The 18,817-nt window shown below is 48.1% G+C and overlaps 4 protein-coding genes across 4 annotated transcripts in view; 2 read left to right on the top strand and 2 right to left on the bottom strand.

Moving 5' to 3' along the window:
• Positions 1–1,722: 1,722 nt before the first annotated feature.
• Positions 1,723–4,113, top strand: LOC128456779 (early growth response protein 1-like). The gene is given in 3 exon segments (XM_053441134.1): positions 1,723–1,891; positions 2,539–2,866; positions 2,868–4,113. Coding segments are annotated over 3 exon segments (1,377 nt in total). The 3' UTR covers positions 3,748–4,113.
• A 2,655-nt stretch (positions 4,114–6,768) lies between these two features.
• Positions 6,769–9,911, bottom strand: timd4 (T cell immunoglobulin and mucin domain containing 4). Its single transcript, XM_053441922.1, has 8 exons — positions 9,842–9,911; positions 8,756–8,925; positions 8,473–8,635; positions 8,294–8,347; positions 7,969–8,042; positions 7,330–7,441; positions 7,206–7,239; positions 6,769–6,853 (listed from the first exon to the last, which is right to left on the bottom strand). The coding sequence occupies exons 1-8, from the start codon at positions 9,909–9,911 to the stop codon at positions 6,769–6,771; spliced, it is 762 nt and encodes a 253-aa protein (XP_053297897.1).
• A 1,759-nt stretch (positions 9,912–11,670) lies between these two features.
• pgap2 (post-GPI attachment to proteins 2) lies at positions 11,671–16,564 on the top strand. Its single transcript, XM_053441154.1, has 6 exons — positions 11,671–11,967; positions 12,360–12,591; positions 13,336–13,585; positions 13,726–13,832; positions 14,533–14,641; positions 15,040–16,564. The coding sequence occupies exons 2-6, from the start codon at positions 12,424–12,426 to the stop codon at positions 15,168–15,170; spliced, it is 765 nt and encodes a 254-aa protein (XP_053297129.1). The 5' UTR covers positions 11,671–11,967; positions 12,360–12,423; the 3' UTR covers positions 15,171–16,564.
• The window catches only part of rhogb (ras homolog family member Gb), an 8,196-nt gene continuing 5,702 nt past the window's right edge, over positions 16,324–18,817 (bottom strand). The window contains exons 2-5 of the mRNA XM_053441162.1: positions 17,566–17,674; positions 17,304–17,455; positions 17,050–17,220; positions 16,324–16,928 (exon numbers count right to left, since the gene is read on the bottom strand). Coding sequence (XP_053297137.1) covers positions 16,653–16,928; positions 17,050–17,220; positions 17,304–17,432 — 576 coding nt within the window. The 5' untranslated portion in view covers positions 17,433–17,455; positions 17,566–17,674 and the 3' untranslated portion in view covers positions 16,324–16,652. The remainder of the gene's footprint in view (positions 16,929–17,049; positions 17,221–17,303; positions 17,456–17,565; positions 17,675–18,817) is intronic.

Below are 18,817 nucleotides of genomic sequence, written 5' to 3'. Positions count from 1 at the left end.
TGTTCACAGTCTAAATGCAGCTGGTATTCCTGCAGCCTGCTGCCACATGCCAACACATCTCAGCTTTGTTCTATTTCTGCTGCAGGATTCTGTCATAGTCTTTATAAAGCAGGTGAACACACACGTCTGTTTGCTGGAGAAACCAAATGAGTTCACTGAACCTGAAACTAAACCAGCGGCTGAACTACAAAGGGACTTCAACACATAACAATCAAAGTCAGGCTCAGTGGTCACATGACTCTGGTTATCAACTGGTTAAGTTAACTCAGGTTTTCTTCATCATGATCTGAGCGCATGCACATGAAAGGGGCGGGGTTTACTGTGTATAACCAATCACACACATGGACAGTAGAGCCTCATATTTCACAGCGAATATCAAACTGTTCTATAACCACGAGATTTCTTAAAAAGACGCCTGGACGTGAAGTGAAGAAGCCTCTTGAAGAGAAACTGTCTCAGAGGACACACACTGTCTCTGAGGACACTAACTGTCTCTGAGGACACACACTGTCTCTGAGGACACACACTGACTGAAGTCATCTGGTGTTTTGGGGACAGGATGAGTCTGGAGACATTGAGATGTTCTGGGTGAGTTAGAGATCAACTGAACCAACCAGACGTTGATTTAAACTTCCCTTATCCGTCACTTTAAGGAGAGTGTGCACCACACAACAGTGTAGAGTCACTGTGGTCAGTGTTTGAATCCCAGGGGGGGGGGGGGGGGGGGCTGTCACAAGGTAAATCTGGAAACTATCTGTTCCCTAATAAACGTTTATTTCACAGGATGAAGCTACTTGAAGGATCAAAGTATGAAGTATGAAAGTATGTGTGGTTCTAACACTCCCAGTACATCAGTACCAGTAAGTGAAGCAGATGCACTGTGATCCTACTGGTTGGTTGATGTTTGAACATTAGAAACACTTTTTTATCACATTATCTTCTAACCACAAACTATTATTAGTTTAATATAACTCATTAAAAATGCAATGTAGAAGGACATAGACCCACACAGTAACTTGTGACAGATGTTTCCAGCTGCAGAGGTTGACCTGCAGGGCGGGGCCCACACCGGCAGTCAGACAGGAAAACATCCAAATAAGGCTCGAGGAAGTGATGACGGAGCTGGAAGCTGGCCATGTGGCGTAGCGCCTATAACAGCTGAGCGGAGCCGTGACGCGTGCCTGGGGTTTCCGGTCATGGTGGCTGTCTGTGCTGCTGTCTGTGCTCGTTCGCCGGCCGCGGTCCAGCGGACAGACCGCGGCGCCGGTCCGAGCGCCGGACTGAAGCTGAAGCATGAGGCGCAGAGAGCGGAGCAGCTTCCGGGTTCAGACCGGTGTGCACGCTCACCGCTCGGTCCAAATATGGGCTTCCCTCGCGTCATATTTGGGAGCATACGTCACGCAGGAGTGTCTATAAAGAGCGAGCTTCATTCACAAAGTGTCACAACATGACACGTTCACTGGACGCTGGGATTCCGCAGCTCCGCGTCCTGCACTAAACATCAACACTTCTCCAGCGGGACCCGGAGCTGTCGAGCCTCCAGCCTTGGCTTCCCCCGAGCCTCACGGCCCGCAGCAGCGTCCGCCCCGACTCAGCGCCTCTCCGCCCGGCGCAGGAGCGGAGAGCGCCTCGGTCCTCCAGGAACAGCTCGGTGCTCTGCAGCTCCAGGAGCGGCCGCTGAGCTCCTCTAACGCCGCCTCCAGCTCTTCCTCCTCCGCAGAGATGGCAGCGACCAAAGCGGAGCTGCTGCGTTCCACCATGCAGATCTCTGAGCCGCTGGCCGGCTTCCTGCCGCCGCTGTCCCCGCTGGACGGCTTCCACAAGCTGGAGGAGCTGCACATGCTGCTGCAGAACGCCGCGGCCGCAGCGGAGGGAGCCGGGGAGTACGGAGGTGAGGAGCCCGGAGAGTGGGGGAGAGGAGCTGGGACAGAGGGGGGAGAGAGAGAGGGAGGAGAGAGAGAGGGAGGAGAGGAGCCCGGAGAGTGGGGGAGAGGAGCTGGGACAGAGGGGGGAGAGAGGGAGGGAGGAGAGAGAGAGGGAGTAGAGGAGCCCGGAGAGTGGGGGAGAGGAGCTGGGACAGAGGGGGGAGAGAGGGAGGAGAGGAGCCGGGAGAGGAGCTGGGACAGAGGGGGGAGAGAGAGAGAGGAGAGGAGCCGGGAGAGGAGCTGGGACAGAGGAGGGAGAGAGGGAGGAAAGGAGCTGGGATAGAGGGGGGGGGGGGAGAAGGAGGAGAGGAGCCCGGAGAGTGGGGGAGAGGAGCTGGGACAGAGGGGGGAGAGAGGGAGGAGAGGAGCTGGGACAGAGGGAGGATATTATTGTAAATAATAATTATAAATGTAACATCAATAATATTAAATTAATTGTTGTTGCTGTTAATAGTGATAATGAATGATAATGAATGATAATCCTTATATTTATTATTGTTATTAATAATAAACAAAGGACTGATGAAGCTAACAGTCAGCGCACTAGCTCCACCCCCCTCAGGTGTGTCAGGTCTACTTCCTGTTTCCTGACCTCCTGTTCTTCTTCTCTCAGATTCTCTGTTGGAGTTCCCGGACTTCCCCCCTATCACCCCCCGCCTCCCCCCTCTGGCCTACAGCGGTCGTTTCACCTTCGAACCGTCCGGCGGGGTCAGCGCCCTCTGGGCGGAGCCTCTGCTCAACCTGTTCACGGGGTTGGTCAACATGGCAGCTCCTCCCCCTGCAGCCAGCAGCCTCTCCACCCCTTCATCGTCAGTGACATCATCAGTGACATCATCCTCGCTGTCCCAGCAGAGCTTCAGCTGTGTCTCCGCTGACGTGGCCTCGGTCTTCTCCGCCACGCCGCCGTACACCTCCCCTGTCGGCTCCGACCTCCTCCCCCCCCCCCGCCGGCTCTCAGCAGAGCCTCCAGAACTTCCGGCCACACGGCCCCCCTCCTGCCTACCCCGCCTCCAGGCCCGAGCCGGCCTCCCTGGCGGTGCCGGTGCTCCCGGACTACCTCCTGTCGCAGCAGGACGACGACCTGGGTCTGAACCGGGACCAGAAGCCCGTGCTGCCGCAGACCCTGAACCCTCAGCTCACGCCGCTGTCCACCATCAAAGCCTTCTCCTCGCAGATCCAGACCCAACCTCATGGCTCCGCCTACCAGCTCACCAAGTCCGGTCGAACCAGGAAGTCCCCGGTGGGCAGGCAGTGCAAGACTCCGCCTCACGAGCGCCCGTACGCCTGCCCCGCCGACGGCTGCGAGCGCCGCTTCTCCCGGTCCGACGAGCTGACGCGTCACGTGCGTGTGCACACGGGCCAGAAGCCGTTCCAGTGCCGCATCTGCATGAGGAGCTTCAGCCGCAGTGACCACCTGACCACGCACATCCGCACGCACACCGGGGAGAAGCCGTTCGCCTGCAGCGAGTGTGGACGCAAGTTCGCCCGCAGTGACGAGCGCAAGCGCCACTCCAAGATCCACCAGAGACAGCTAGAGCGCAAGAGTGACAGGAGCTCCGCCCCTTCTGCCCCCCACCCCGTCACAACACCACCCGCCTACTCCTACACTCACACCTCCTTGCCCTGCTCCCCCTACACCTCCTCCGCTCACAGCTCCCCCTCCCTCTCCAACTCGCTCTTCCCCTCATCCCTCTGCATGCAGGCAGCCTCCCCCTGCTTCACCTCCCCCTCCTCCCCCCACCTGTACGCCTCCTCCTGCTCCTCGCCGACAGCGAGTCCTCGGTCGGAGCTCCCCTCCCCAAACAGCTCCAACCTCTGCTGAGAAACCCGAAGTCCGCCTTGACCTTTGACCTCAGACTGAAACTTTAACCTGATCAGCACATTTCACATAAAAACTTTATTTTTGTGTTTGTCCAGTGTTGACGAGGTCAAAGGTCGATAGCCGTGTGCAGCAGAGCAGCCGACGCGTGTTTCAGAGTTCGTCAGAAAATCTGAACCGAACTTTAATCTTCAGCACAAAAAGCTCTGGACCAAAGTGCAGAATGTAGAGACCTGATGCTCTGTGATTGTGTTTGTAAATGAAGTTTACATGTTGTGTTCATTCACAAGTCTTTACCTACTGAGTAGGTCAGTGTTATATACTGAACACGTTTCTACTTCAGAGACAAGAATAAAACGTCTAAATCCAGCTGCTGCTCGTGTTAGAGCCTCTGTGTGAGTTTCACATGGTTTTCATCAAACTGTCGGTCTCATCACAGTCAGATGATGTTTGAATTAAGTCGGGTAACTATGAAATCTAAACATGAAACTGATTTTAATATTTGACGTCACAACATTTGATGAAGATACAAATAATGAAGATAAAATAAAGTTTAAAAGTTCAAAAAGTCAGTTTTAAAGTGCAATCTGCAGATTAGAGTTTTAATGAACCCACACCTTCATTTAAATCATGTTTATCTTTACATTATGAGGATGAAAAATACCAACAATGTGAATGTTTGAAAATGTAGGCTCCCTGAACATCCCCAAAACTCACACACACACACACACACACGTCTATCTCACATGAACCTAAAGCCAGATGTGGACCAAACCAAATGTCTTCCCTCTGCAGGGTGTGACACAGATAGAAGGAGAAACACACACATACACACACACTCCAGTCTGGCCTGCCATTCCTGTCCGTTGACTTATTATGTCACAGTACACACACACAGACACACACACACACACTGTGTCTGGGCGTCCCGCCAGTTAAGAGGAGGCCGGCCAACAGGAAGCTCCTTATAGGGGCATCAGGAAGTCCACTGCTCCGACAGGAAACACCATATTTAGTGTTTAGTCAGTTGTCCTGCAGTGTTCACACACACACACACACACACACACACACACAGAGACTTGGTCTACAGGAAAAGTTCAGTGAGTAATAGATTAGATTTTTTATTGTGTGTTTGACAACACTACACAATTTCGAGCACTACACAACTGAAATATGACAGGTTATGTAAAACACTGTGTAGACGAAGGAGACGGTCCGTTCCTCCACTGGACATGCTGAAGGTCCCGGGTTCGAGTCCGTGAAGTTGAAGACTTAGTGAAGTATTGTCATCCTGACACGTGAAGATTCTGAAGCTTAATCAAAACTGATCGTATGGATATGAACTTCAGTGATCATGTTGACTGTCAACTCAATAGATCATAACTTTCTTTATTGAACCATCGCTCCTCGGGGCTGTAGTGGTGAGTGTCCCAGCCTGTCAGCCAATCAGATTGCAACATTCCTTAGTATACTCTATTTACTTTGTATGTCATCAGGTACTTATCTAAGTTTCCTTGAGGTGTCGTTAAGTGAAGCTGACGCTAATTAACAGCACAGAAGAAGAGACGTGACGTACTTATGTGCCCATCATTTATCTGATCCTTCATCAAACTCTCTCTCTCTCTCTCTCTCCTCTGTTAAACACAACTCTCACGTGTAGAGGAGTACTGCTATCGGCTGTAGTTCTTCTTCACTCACTGGATTTGAAGCAATAGAAACGGATCTGAAGCGGTTACAGCGCCAGAATGCCCAGTGGCCGGGAGGCGCATTACATCTATAGTGGTTTAGGACCATAGATATATATATATAAAGGCTTTATATATATATATATATATATGGTTAGGACTACCATAGATAATGAATGGGAAACGGTTCCTGGCTCCTGTGCGGGCTTTTATGCATCTTTGACTTTCTAGGTTTATGTATTGGATCATTTCACTTTAATCTTGAATCTTAAACCAAAATACAAATTAACTTGTTTCCTTAGTTATTTATCTTAAAAATTAAGATTTTGACTTCACTCAACACAGATAATAGACACAAACTCTTCAGGTCTTTATTTATGATTTATTTGAGACCTCAGTGAAAACTTCCATCACAAAAATCAATGTTTACTGTATGACCTCATTAATATGAGTCCTTAGTGTAGTTATGAGTGAAACAACTTAACACACAGACGTGACAGTGTCATGTCCACCTTCTCATTTCAACTAGACTTTTGCAACAGTTTTCAATTGACAAGGGAAGAACAGTGTCCGTCGGCACGTCAGATCTTTTAATGTTCTAGTAAACAATGAATTGTTGTCATTCTCTCATTAGAAACGATTTTCAATGTGAATTTCAGTTCACGTCTTTCGTCCTACAGGTCCACAGATTGTTGAACTATGCATGACCTCATTTTCTGAGTTCTTCATGACATCATGTGATGGGGAATGTTTTTCTGACCAATAAAAGCTTCGGATTGTGGGACTCCTGCAGTGCGTTGATGAGTTATTTTGTTCACACAAACACAAACACACACACACACAGCTTTGATATTTATTCAGTTTATTTTTACAGGAAACAAACAAATCAACAGCAACAAGAAGCTTCTCAACACAGAAACTAATCAAACAGCAACAGTTCAGCAAATCCCACAGCTTTAAAAAACTGTTTACTTCTACATTCCCACAACCTGGGCGGCTGTGGCTGAGGGGTAGAGTGGTCGTTCTCCAACATGAAGGTCGGCGGTTCGATCCCCAGTCTGAACCATCTGCATGCCGAAGTGTCCTTGGGCAAGATGCTGAACCCAGGACACTAGAAGACTAGAAAAGCGCTGTATAAATACAAATCCATTACATTTGACTTTAAGACTCTTTACTGTTGCTATTGTTACACTTAGTGTCCAACTACTATTGAGTTTGTCTCTAAATCAGAGACATTTATCAGCAATGACACAGACGCCCACGTTCTCCACTGTGGTCGGTGGTAGACGGTCTGTGGTCTGTGGTCGGTGGTCGGTGGTCCCCTGTGTTTGGAGGGTCTCTAGTCCAGAGTGTAGATGTTCTCCTGGACCGGACGTCTCATGCGGATCTCATAAATGATGTGAGGAGGTTCTTCAGAGGAGAAACTGGAGGACAAACAGATGAGATCACATGACCGAGGAGGATCGAACCACCAAGAAGGTTCCAGAACCTTTAGTCCAGGAACTTTTCAACTCAAAGGCTCCTTAGGTGAGTGCTACAAGCAGTTCCACTCCTGTCCAGCAGGTGGTGGTAAAGTAGTAGACTGTACAACAAAGACGACATAAACAGGCAAGCAGTTTTTGAAAAGTGACAAATTAGACTACTGTTTGATTATACTCACCAGTTTAACAATTATTGTCGTTATAGATCAACTTGTAGATTTTAAGTTTTCATAAAGAACGTTCAACTTAAAATAAAATGTCAATATCCGAACATGTCTTTGTGTTGTGAACTCACCAGCCGCTCGATAAGGCACTGCTGTAAACTCCACCTGCAGAAGAAGAGTTGATCCACAGGAATCACATGAGAACCATATTGAGAAGCAACATATGAGTCGTGGATGAGTTTGAACTGAACGTACGTCTGAAGGCCAGGAAGAGGAAGACTGAGGCCAAGGTCAACAGCACGGTGAGGGAGAGAGAGAGCACGGTCACATTAATGTGAAGAGAGAGAGAGGGTAGAGAGTCCTCCACCTGGTACAGAGAGAGAGAGGGAGAGAGAGAGCACGGTCACATTAATGTGAAGAGAGAGAGAGGGTAGAGAGTCCTCCACCTGGTACAGAGAGAGAGGGGGGGGGGAGAGCACGGTCACATTAATGTGAAGAGAGAGAGAGGGTAGAGAGTCCTCCACCTGGTACAGAGAGAGAGAGGGGGGGGGAGAGCACGGTCACATTAATGTGAAGAGAGAGAGAGGGTAGAGAGTCCTCCACCTGGTACAGAGAGAGAGAGGGGGGGGAGAGCACGGTCACATTAATGTGAAGAGAAAGAGAGAGAGAGAGACAGAGAGAGAGAGAGAGAGGGTAGAGAGTCCTCCACCTGGTACAGAGAGAGAGAGGGGGGGGGAGAGAGCACGGTCACATTAATGTGAAGAGAGAGAGAGGGAGAGAGAGACAGGGTAGAGAGTCCTCCACTTGGCACAGAGAGAGAGGGGGGGAGATTAGTCACCAGTAGTGCCCCCTGCAGGTGGGTCACAGACGGGTGGAGGTGGGGGGGGTACTCACAGGGCCGGAGCGCAGCCGGGTGGAGTTCCTCCTCAGAAGCTCCAGCTGAGTCGAGAGCAGAGTTCTCCAGTTCACTATGAAGAGTCAGAACAGAGTTTAGACCTGAGAACCAACACAAAACAAACATAGAAACAACTCTTCTTCTATTCATGACCTTATGACCCTTTCATGTTTGATCCACTCTCCAGGACTGAGCTGCACAGAACTACTGTGTCTCCATCGTGGACTAAACAACCTCCATCATAGAATGTTAAAGCAATGCATGCTGGGAGCTACAGGTGGATCAGCTCAAGATGTCTGTGACCTGATGGACCCTGATTCTGACCTGTGGAGACCGGGTCTGTCCCTGTGGTGGTTGCAGGAGATGTTGGAACCGGAGCTGAGGATGAGACCAGATGAACAGTAAGGTCTCGTTGGATCAAAGACAACTAGAGGACGATGTCCACATGTTACTGTGGAGACCTCGATGGGGACAGACTTGAAGACGTGTGTCATGGCGCTCACCTTCCACTACTCTCAGGTTCATGATCACCTTCTTGTCGTTGAAGATCCCATGGATGTCCACCCTGCAGCAGTACGGCCCGCTGTCGGTCCGCTGCACGTTCTCGATGTCCAGGTCCATCTGTCCGTCCAGGATGTCCCCCATCAGCCGGTAGCGGTCCTCCACCTGCAGGTTCAGAACAGACGGGTTGTTTTGTTTTGTTTTCTGGTGAAGACGTGACGTCGTAGAGACAGAAACAAAGAAGTAGAAAGGAGACAGACATCACATGACATGATGTCCCCTGACCTGAGAGACCACGCCCCTCTCGTCCGTCTGCACCAGGACGTCTCTGCACCAGAAGGTTCCGCAGCCGCGACCCCAGCAGACCCGGCTCAGACCCCATCGCTTCACCGAGTACTGACAGGACAGGGAGGCCACGCCCCCCTCGGGCACCTGGAAACAGGACACATGTCCGCCTGCAGCAGACACACAGGTCACACATGTACACAACAACACAGACCCACACAGGAACACAAGTCACACATATACACAACAACAAAGAAACACACACAGGTCACACATGTAGACAACAACACAGACACACACACAGGTCACACATGTACACAACAACACAGACACACACACAGGTCACACATGTACACAACAACACAGACCCACACAGGAACACAAGTCACACATATACACAACAACACAAACACACAAACAGGTCACACATGTACACAACAACACAGACCCACACACACACACAGGTCACACATGTACACAGCAACACAGACACACACACAGGTCACACATGTACACAACAACACAGACCCACACAGGAACACAAGTCACACATACACAACAACACAAACAGGTCACACATGTACACAACAACACAGACCCACACACACACACAGGTCACACATGTACACAGCAACACAGACACACACACAGGTCACACATGTAGACAACAACACAGACCCACACAGGAACATACATGACACTTGTACATAACAACACAGACACACACAGGAACATACGTCAGACATGTACACAACAATACAAAATATAAGCAATCAATCGAATTTGATTTGTATAGCCCATAATCACAATTCACATTTGTCTCAAAGGCTTTCACAAGGTGAGACGTCCTCTGTTCTTAACCCTCACCACGGGCAGATGATGTCACATCTTACACTAACACAGAAAAGACACAAAACAACCACAAAGAGAGAAAACTCTTCCTATTTGTGTGTTTGTTTGTTGTAGTATGTTAATCAGGGTTGAACATGTGGAGAAGATGAAGCTCGAGAGTTTCTACCGTTCACACTGTTGTGATGTCATCAGACTGTGTGTTATGAGTTATGATATCAGCGCTCTGTGTCTCACCTGAAAGGACGAAGAGGAAGATGATGAAGGTCTGAGACGATGGACAGCGGAGAGACGAGACGGCGGCCATGCTGTGTGAGTGTGTGTGTGTGTTTGTGTGGGCTTTGTCTAGTTAGACAACAACACAGTGTGACTCTGTGATGGAGCTGTGTGGGGGGTCATTGAGGGAGGGGAGAGAGACACTGTTTCTGTGTGTGTGTGTTTCTGTAGCTATCAGGTTCAATACCATCGTTGTGAGGACATTTTGGACGGTCCTCACTTTTTCAATGGACTGTTTGACGGATAAGACTTCGTTTCAGGGTTAGAATCCGGTTTAGGTCAGAGTTAGGCTTCGGTAAGGGGCTAGGTTATGGACTATGCCGATGATTGTACTCACTGAAATAGAAGTACAAACGTGTGTGTGACATGAAGAAAGGGGAGGGGCCTGAGACGTATTTAAAACTTGTGAAAGGGGACGACACATCGACCCAGTGTGACATCATCCAGAAAAACACTGAAATCCCCAATCACACGATCACAGATTTCTGCTGTTCTACTAAAGGAAGGAGATACTGAGGACAGAAGGACTTTATCTGTCTGTAACACACACACACACACACACACACACACACACACACACACACACACACACAGGGACTGACTGTGTGGAGATGTCGTTGCCTCACAGACGACTCATTATTCACATCAAATATTCATTCTCCAGTTTTTTCTTTGGAAACTAAGAATCAGACGATTTAATTGGTAAATTGTAAAATGTGAAATCAACTTTATTTAAACTTTTCCACCTGAAAGCAGCAGCTGGATGAAGTGAGTCTGATGTGTGAGTGTGAACATGAGGAAGTTTCCTCCTTCTCTCCCTGAGCGTCTGTTCTCTGTGACTCTGCTGAGTGGGTTCCATCTCCTGAGAGAACAACTGACTGAGAGTCACAGACACAACCAGCTGCAGCTGAAGAGTGAAGCTGAACTCAGATCAGTTCAAACACTCTGAAGTTATTAACAACCAGAGTTTATCTCCAGTATTCAGCAGGAAACTGTGAAACATGAACAATTCTGAACAGTTTGGTGGATTAGTTACAGCTGCAGCTCTTCAGGTTCAGGAAGCAGAGGATCATGGGTAATAACCACGACACGGTCAACACATTGATTCACTTCATCAGACACAGTGACCAGTTCACCATGTGTGGCTGCAGGGGGCGCTGTTCATCAGTGATTTTGTATTAAATTGTATTATATATATATGGGTTGTTATAAACATCAATATCTATACATATATAAATTTTTCATTAGTGATGGCGAGATGAAGCTTCATGACTCTTTCCATCCAACTGGTTCACTCGTGGGCCGAAGCTGCATGGTGCTTCATTCGCTCCACTGCGCCATCAAGTGGACAATAAATGTAAAGCAGGCACAGTGATTACAATGACACCGTGGCTTTGAATTGAATAAATGAATGAATGATGTTTGTGATGCCAATACATAAATTATGAACTTATTAATATGGTGTTTGTCTTTATGATACAATGGAGGGGTCAAAATGGAAAGTGGAAGAGGGCTGTGATGTGAGTGTGCTTGTGTTACTAGGGACAACATGTTACACGTCAAATAGGAACAACATTTTATTCATTTTTATTTAAAAATAACTTTTCCACAGTGCTGGCTTCACACAGATCCTCTTGCATTACCCGACACACGCTTCGAAGCCTCGTCACGGAAGGACACATCACTACTGTTCATTTATAAACCTCTTTAGAGAAAGAAGGAGATATTTATTAGTTATAGAACTAGTTTTGGTGAAGGAAGCTTATTGTCATTAGAGGGACTTTTATTCTGAAGATTGTTGTGTCCGGAAGTTGTTAGCCTGATGCCGGTGACACGGAGCAAAGTCCGGTAGTTTTATCCGGTAACGTTAAAGTAACGAGAAACAAAGTGTGTGGGTCCGGGTGGAGCAGGTGAGAGAAGCGGAGGAACTCATCTAAAGTGTCCGTGACCGCTGGAGAGCAGCGGAAGTACACCCGGCTGACGGTAGCTAGCTATATGGTGACGCTGACAGGAAGAGCTCGAGCTCACGGGGGCTGAATGGCGTCGAGGCGGGGCGCCTGGTGGAGTCGACCCGGGCAGCAGTGAAGGTGAGCCCGCTACAAGCCGACTGTTAGCCTCGGAGCTAGCTGCTAGCTGTTAGCCTCGGAGCTAGCTGTTAGCATCGTAGACTGATTAGTGATAACAGTTCAAACTAATGACACAGGGAAACTCGCTGGTTCACAGTTGACCAGTCTGAACTGGTCTAATGCAGATAATCCACCCAGTTAAAGACCCCGTGGCTTAAACACGTAACACGTTCTGGGTTTATAAATTCAACTAAACCACGTGATTACCTAATCTGAGTTATCACCATGGTAACCTGACCTAATCAGAGTTATCACCATGGTGACCAGTACACGTGGTGGAGCTGTTTACTGAAATGATTGATCCAGTACTGATATTGTGAATAATGTAATAATCGTTATCTGTACTTGTGCAGATGCAACAGTGAGGACGTTGTGTTGCATGCTGGGACATTGAGTTTCCCGTGGTCCCCTGACAGGATGCTCCAGGGGCCTTACGGGGGCCTGGACCGGGACCGGCCCCTGATCCGACTGCCCTTCACCAGCTTCGCTGTGGCCACGGTGCTGCTCCCGCTGACCGGCCTCATCGCCTGCCTCTTCATCTCTCTACTGTACCACTATGAGGACGCCACGTACACACACTGTCAAGTAAGTCCTGTCCACACACTGTACAGAGGAAGAGTCTACTTCCTCCAGAGATGAAACCAAAGTATGTCCAACCTCGGTGATGACGTCATGTGAGCCGTGTCCGTCTCAGCTGTCAATCATGATGTCTCGTCCTTTTTGTCTCAACACAAATCTGTGTGATAAGAACCACCTGAAATGATAGAAACCATCTTTGAGTTACATTTATTCATGTCTACTTAGATTATTTGGGTTTGGTCCGAGTCCCCTCTGCTAACATGGAGGAGGCGGGGTTTATCAACCATCAATCACATTTGATTTGTATAGTCCCAGTTTGTCTCATAGTCTTTAACAAGGTGAGACGTCCTCTGTTCTTCACCCTCAACCAGAGTCAAACTCCTGAGACCTAACACTCAATTAGTCCGTTTGCACTCTAATGAGCTCTGCTTCTGCTCACTCTGTGTTTGCACTCTGATTTGTTGTTGCTCGCTCGTTTTCCTGCGCTCCAGCTTCAGCTCTTCTCCCTCTCCAGTTGACAGAAGATCCATAATGACCCTACTGACGAGATGGAGACGCCGAATCAAGTTCTCCTGTTTTGATGTTTATCATCAGAGTAGTAATATTTAACAAACATTATATAGTAGTGTGAGCAGCTTTAAGAACAAAGTGTTCACTAATGTTCTTCATTTGTTTTTCATGTTGTATATTTTTAAGAATAAAATGAAATTCTTTCTGAATTGAAGTGAAACGTCTTCTTTTCACCACCAGGTGTCGAACTACCTCCCGTCCATCAGCGCCGCCATCAGCCGCATGCCGGAGCGCTACATCTGGCGCTGCTGCATCGGGCTTCACTCTGCACCACGCTACCTGGTGGCCGTCGCCTACTTTAACTTCTACCGCAGCCGCTTTGCCAAGAGGCTGCTGGAGCTGCTGCTCAGCGGACTGGTTCTCCTCTGCAGCCTCACCGAGAACACGGGCCTGCTGCTGCTCACATACGTGTCGTCCACAGAAACGTACAGTGAGTAGCACCCGGTCAGCTGACCAGCTCCTCCAGTCAGGAGTTAAAGGTCACAGGAGAGAGATCTAACGTGAGGTTGATGCCTCGTTTCCACTGCGAGGATCTTTATCACAGACTCATCAGAACTCGTTTCTCTGCAGGTCTTCATAAAAACGGATTCATCGTGTTTGTAGGCAGCTCGCTGCTGCACATGCTCATCACGTGCTGGCTGTGGCAGGTGATCAGGAGATACTGTGTGAACCCAGAGGTAAATGACCTTCTCACTGTCTGATGTAAGAGTTATTACCAGTCAAATCAATGTGAAGGTTTATTTTTACATTTGCGTGGCTTTAATATTAATATGCTCGAGACCATTTCCACAGCTCTCATGGCTGACCTTAGAGAACAGGGGGATTCTCCACAATCATCCTCCACACTGACATTTGATTTCAGACACAACGTGTATTTGATAGTTTTGAAGGTGGTTTTATCTTAATGTTAATTCATTTTAGGATAATAAAATTAGTTATGTCAGTAATGAATAGCGTGACGTATTTGTATTGATATACTTCATTTATAGATATGCTAAACATTCTGTGGACATAGAACTACATCAACCATCAGGACTTTTTCAAGCAGTGACGACTCCTCATCTGTGGGGGGCGCTGCAGGCCAGTGAGAGCTTCATATCCACAGAAGGGTTTTATTGCTCTGCTGGAGGAAGTTCAGGTCTCAGTGTCTTGCCTAACCCCAGTCTCTTGAAGACATTCAAGTATAATATATATATATTATATATATATATATATATATATGTTTCAGACACACACACACACACACACACTAGTTAACTCTTAAACCATCAGAATCTGAACAACAATAGTAATAATAAGTAATAAAGATATGATTGAGGAATTGTGTTGCTCATGTTCAATTCTCTCTTTGTCTCTGTCATGCTGTGTCTTTCTCAGGAAGTGACATCATACAAATGGAAGGTGCGTCTCTTCCTGTTTAACGTGGGCTGTTGTCTGGCTGCAGCGTACTTCTTCAGACGCCACAACAAGTTCTGTGAGAGCGGAGGTACGTCTCTAAACTCAGCAGGGGTCAAAGGTCAGATCATGATCCAGTTCACTACAGTCAGAGTTCCTCTCGACACATGAAAACCACTTCATCTCTCAGAGGCGAGCCCAACACATGTTATCCCCACGTGTGTCTGCAGGGGGCGCTGTTGATAGTGATGATTTGAAAGATGACAGTGATTCTGCAGCCTCTGACTTTTTAAGAAGCTAAAAGTTAAAGAATCCATCACCTGCAGATTATCTGTTGGTTTATTTTGTTCAGCAACTGTCAGACTGGTCAGATTTTCATTCTTCAGGTTTTCAGTTTCAATTGATGAGACGATACATTTGTCTCTCTCTCTCTCTCTCTCTCTCTCTCTCTCTCTCTCTCTCTCTCTCTCTCTCTCTCTCTCTCTCCAGTCTACACCCTGTTCGCCCTGTTTGAATACCTGGTGGTCTTCTCCAACATGGCCTTCCACATGACGGCCTTCTGGGACTTCGGGAGCAAGGAGGTGATAGTGGCCACGCCCCCTGAGGACAAACGATACTGAGCCTTGAGTCAGTTCGGACGTGGACCTGATTCCAGCAGCTGCTGTGAAGACAGGAGCGACGGACTTGATGCTCTGCAGAGTTCACATGTCCAGTTAGTTCTGTCATCTGTTCAACGCAGGTTCTGAGACGAGACAACACTCCACGTGAATCCTCTTATATGATGACTCAGTGGCTCTCTCCTGTTCAGCAGCACAGCAAGTCAACCAAGTGTCCTCTGTGCAGGTGTATTTTTATATTGTATGATATGTATATTTGTGAGGACCATTTTAAACATCGACCCTACACAGTCGCGACCTTTTTGGAAAGTGTGGACATTTTGGCCGATCGTCACTTTCTCTCCGAGGCTGAAGACTTGGTATTTAGTTTAGATGGTTAATGTGAGGGGCCGGACAAGCATCATGCCAGTGACAGAAGTACAAGAATGTGTATGTGGACCTTAAATCATTTATTTTCTCAAAGATGGTTTCTGTCATCAGCAACATAGACTAACAAGTGAGCAAGCTAGCAGTTTGGTAACGTCAAACAAAAAGATGAGACTGTTCAGAGGTGGAATTAAAAGTTTGAAGAAATCTTAAAACGTATGTTAACTTCTTGACATCCATTGTTTCTGAAAACGTCAGCAAACAGGAAGTTGGCTTTGTTACTGCGGCTCAGTCCATGTTTGTTTATCAGGCGACTGTCGTGCATCACACTCTGCCGCAGACGAGGGACAGGAAGAGGAAGCTGATCTCCTGACCTGAAGGGAACAACTACACAAACCAAGGGGACGTCCACCTGATGATGCTCGTCCTCGTCCAAACGCTTCAGCTCTGCTTCCATCAGCACATGTTCAGTCGATTTTCTGTACAATGATAATTTGACATTTTCAGGAGTGTTTGAATTATTGAATCGTCTGACAACATAAAAGCTACTTCCTGGTTTCAGGAAGTTGTTTGTCTGAACAGGAGCAGAGACCTGGTGGAGGTGGTGACCCGGCCGGTGCACCAGCAGGGGGAGTACTTCAAGTGCTACTTTAGTAAAGGTTCTAACTACATCTTTACATCGAACTTCACATGAAGCTCCAAAACCTCTAAACAGCTGTTCAGGCTGGGCTCACATCCCACAGTCCTCATAACACATCTGGACAACATGATGGAAGACAAAGATTAGACCTGTTTTTAACTGTTTAATTTGTTATCAGTGAAGATGAAGATGAAAAACACAAACCCCCAAATATCTGTTCGTACTTGTACTCAGCTAAACACACCTGGAGCCCGGTACTGTTCTAGACACGTGGCTGGTTTCTGTTCCCGTTTCTTTCGGCTCCTGAACACAACATCCTGCGAAGCTGCTCACATTTCAAACACTTTCACTTTGTCTTCTCAATTAAATTCAGGTACTTTTACAAACATAAGACATCTCAGTCTCAAAATCGTATCTAACTCGTTGTCTCCCGTCGTCCCTCGGGGTCGGGTGGGGTCGGGTGGGGTCGGGTGGAGGCCCTACAGCAGGACGCAGGCCCTCTTGATGACGGTGGGCTGCGGGTTGAGGAAGGACCTCACAGCCTCGGCGAACACGTCCTTTATACCTTCCTGGTTGAGGGCCGAACACTCCATGTAGCGGATGGCTTGGATCTGGCGGGCGAGGGTGGTGCCCTGCTGGCTGGTGATGGGCGACTGGTTCTGCTCCTTCAGCTTCTTCTGAGTGTCTGCGTCGTTTCGGAGGTCGCTCTTTGTACCAACCAGGAGGATGGGCACGCCGGGACAATGGTGAGACACCTGATGATGGAGATTAACGATGGAGCTCAGTGAAGACGGAAAAAACAGTTTAACATCTAGAAAAGCAACTAATCGCTTAGCATAAACACGTGGGACTTCACATGATGTTTTGACCTCTGACCTCTGGGTGCCACTTGTGCTTGATGTTCTCGTAGGACGCCGGGCTGGAGATGGAGAAGCAGACGATGAAGACGTTGGTCTGTGGGTAAGACAGTGTCCTCAGCCGGTCGTACTCCTCCTGACCGGCCGTGTCCCACAGGTTCAGGCTGATGATCCTGCCGTCCAACGTCACCTGAATACACCAAACACACACACATGACAATCAGTGACTGACGATCAGCAGACACACACACACACACACACACACACACACACCTGGCTGCTGTAGTTGTCAAACACAGTTGGGATGTACTCTTTTGGAAATGCTCCAGTGGTGTAAGAGATGAGGAGGCAGGTCTTCCCCACAGCACCATCACCCACAACCACACACTTTATAGTCTGCATGATGACCTCTGACCTTCAGTGACCTGCAGCACGCACACACACACACACAAACACACACACACACTATCACAGGTTTGAATTGAATCTAACAAACTTTGTTTTGTTATCAGAAGAGAGAATGAGCTGAGTTTACCTTGGGAGCGTCTGATTGGTTGGTTCTTGCTGCTCCAGCGGCTCCAGACGCTTCAGTTTGGTTTAGTTAACACAGTTTGTTCAGAAACACGTGACGTCCCATCGTCTCACTGCAGAGACAGAGACAGAGACAGGGACAGAGACAGGGACAGAGACAGAGACAGATACAGGGACAGAGACAGGGACAGAGACAGGGACAGGAGGAAGGTTGGTCTTCTGTCAGTATCTGTGTTTATGGAAATGATCTGCAGAGGGAAATGCTCTCCAAACAAAGCAGAGATCTTATCCTGCACCACACACACACACACACATACACATACATATACACACACACATACATATAATCACACACACATTCAAATACACAGATTTGAATGTATGTGTGTGTGTGACTCAGTGTGAATGAACTAAGACACTATTTACTTGTTTATGATTTTCCATCTTTTTTCATCCATGTTAACTTTAGCTGCACTGTTAGAGGTGGTGCTAGAGTCTCTCAGGTGGTGTTAGTCTCTCAGGTGGTGCTAGAGTCTCTCAGGTGGTGTTAGAGTCTCTCATGTGGTGTTAGTCTCTCAGGTGGTGCTAGAGTCTCTCAGGTGGTGTTAGTCTCTCAGGTGGTGTTAGAGTCTCTCAGGTGGTGTTAGAGTCTCTCATGTGGTGTTAGTCTCTCAGGTGGTGCTAGAGTCTCTCAGGTGGTGTTAGAGTCTCTCAGGTGGTGTTAGTCTCTCAGGTGGTGTTAGAGTCTCTCATGTGGAGTTAGAGTCTCTCAGGTGGTGTTAGTCTCTCAGGTGGAGTTAGAGTCTCTCAGGTGGAGTCAGTCTCTCAGGTGGAGCTAGTCTCTCAGGTTGAGTTAGTCTCTCAGGTGGAGTTAGAGTCTCTCAGGTGGAGTCAGTCTCTCAGGTGGAGCTAGTCTCTCAGGTGGAGTTAGTCTCTCAGGTAGAGTTAGTCTATCAGGTGGAGTCAGTCTCTCAGGTGGAGCTAGTCTCTCAGGTGGAGCTAGTCTCTCAGGTGGAGTTAGTCTCTCAGGTGGAACTAGTCTCTCAGGTGGAGCTAGTCTCTCAGGTGGAGTTAGTCTCTCAGGTGGATTTAGTCTCTCAGGTGGAGTTGGTCTCTTAGGTGGAGCTGGTCTCTCAGGTGGAGTCAGTCTCTCAGGTGGAGCTAGTCTCTCAGGTGGAGTTAGTCTCTCAGGTGGATTTAGTCTCTCAGGTGGAGTCAGTCTCTCAGGTGGAGCTAGTCTCTCAGGTGGAGTCAGT

Source organism: Pleuronectes platessa, chromosome 15, assembly GCF_947347685.1.
Source record: "Pleuronectes platessa chromosome 15, fPlePla1.1, whole genome shotgun sequence".
NCBI classification, from domain to species: domain Eukaryota; kingdom Metazoa; phylum Chordata; class Actinopteri; order Pleuronectiformes; family Pleuronectidae; genus Pleuronectes; species Pleuronectes platessa.
The sequence above is the reverse complement of the archived record's forward strand: the minus strand, read 5'-3'. Positions and strand labels throughout refer to the sequence as shown.

Coding starts and splice junctions, on each gene's coding strand:
- timd4 (XM_053441922.1), bottom strand. CDS start 9,911: ATGGCCGCCGTCTCGTCTCTCCGCTGTCCATCGTCTCAGACCTTCATC. Junction 8,636..8,755: donor AGAGGGGCGTGGTCTCTCAG/GTCAGGGGACAT, acceptor CTGAACCTGCAG/GTGGAGGACCGCTACCGGCT. Junction 8,348..8,472: donor GAACCTGAGAGTAGTGGAAG/GTGAGCGCCATG, acceptor TCTCATCCTCAG/CTCCGGTTCCAACATCTCCT.
- pgap2 (XM_053441154.1), top strand. CDS start 12,424: ATGCTCCAGGGGCCTTACGGGGGCCTGGACCGGGACCGGCCCCTGATC. Junction 13,833..14,532: donor GATACTGTGTGAACCCAGAG/GTAAATGACCTT, acceptor TGTCTTTCTCAG/GAAGTGACATCATACAAATG. Junction 14,642..15,039: donor CAAGTTCTGTGAGAGCGGAG/GTACGTCTCTAA, acceptor CTCTCTCTCCAG/TCTACACCCTGTTCGCCCTG.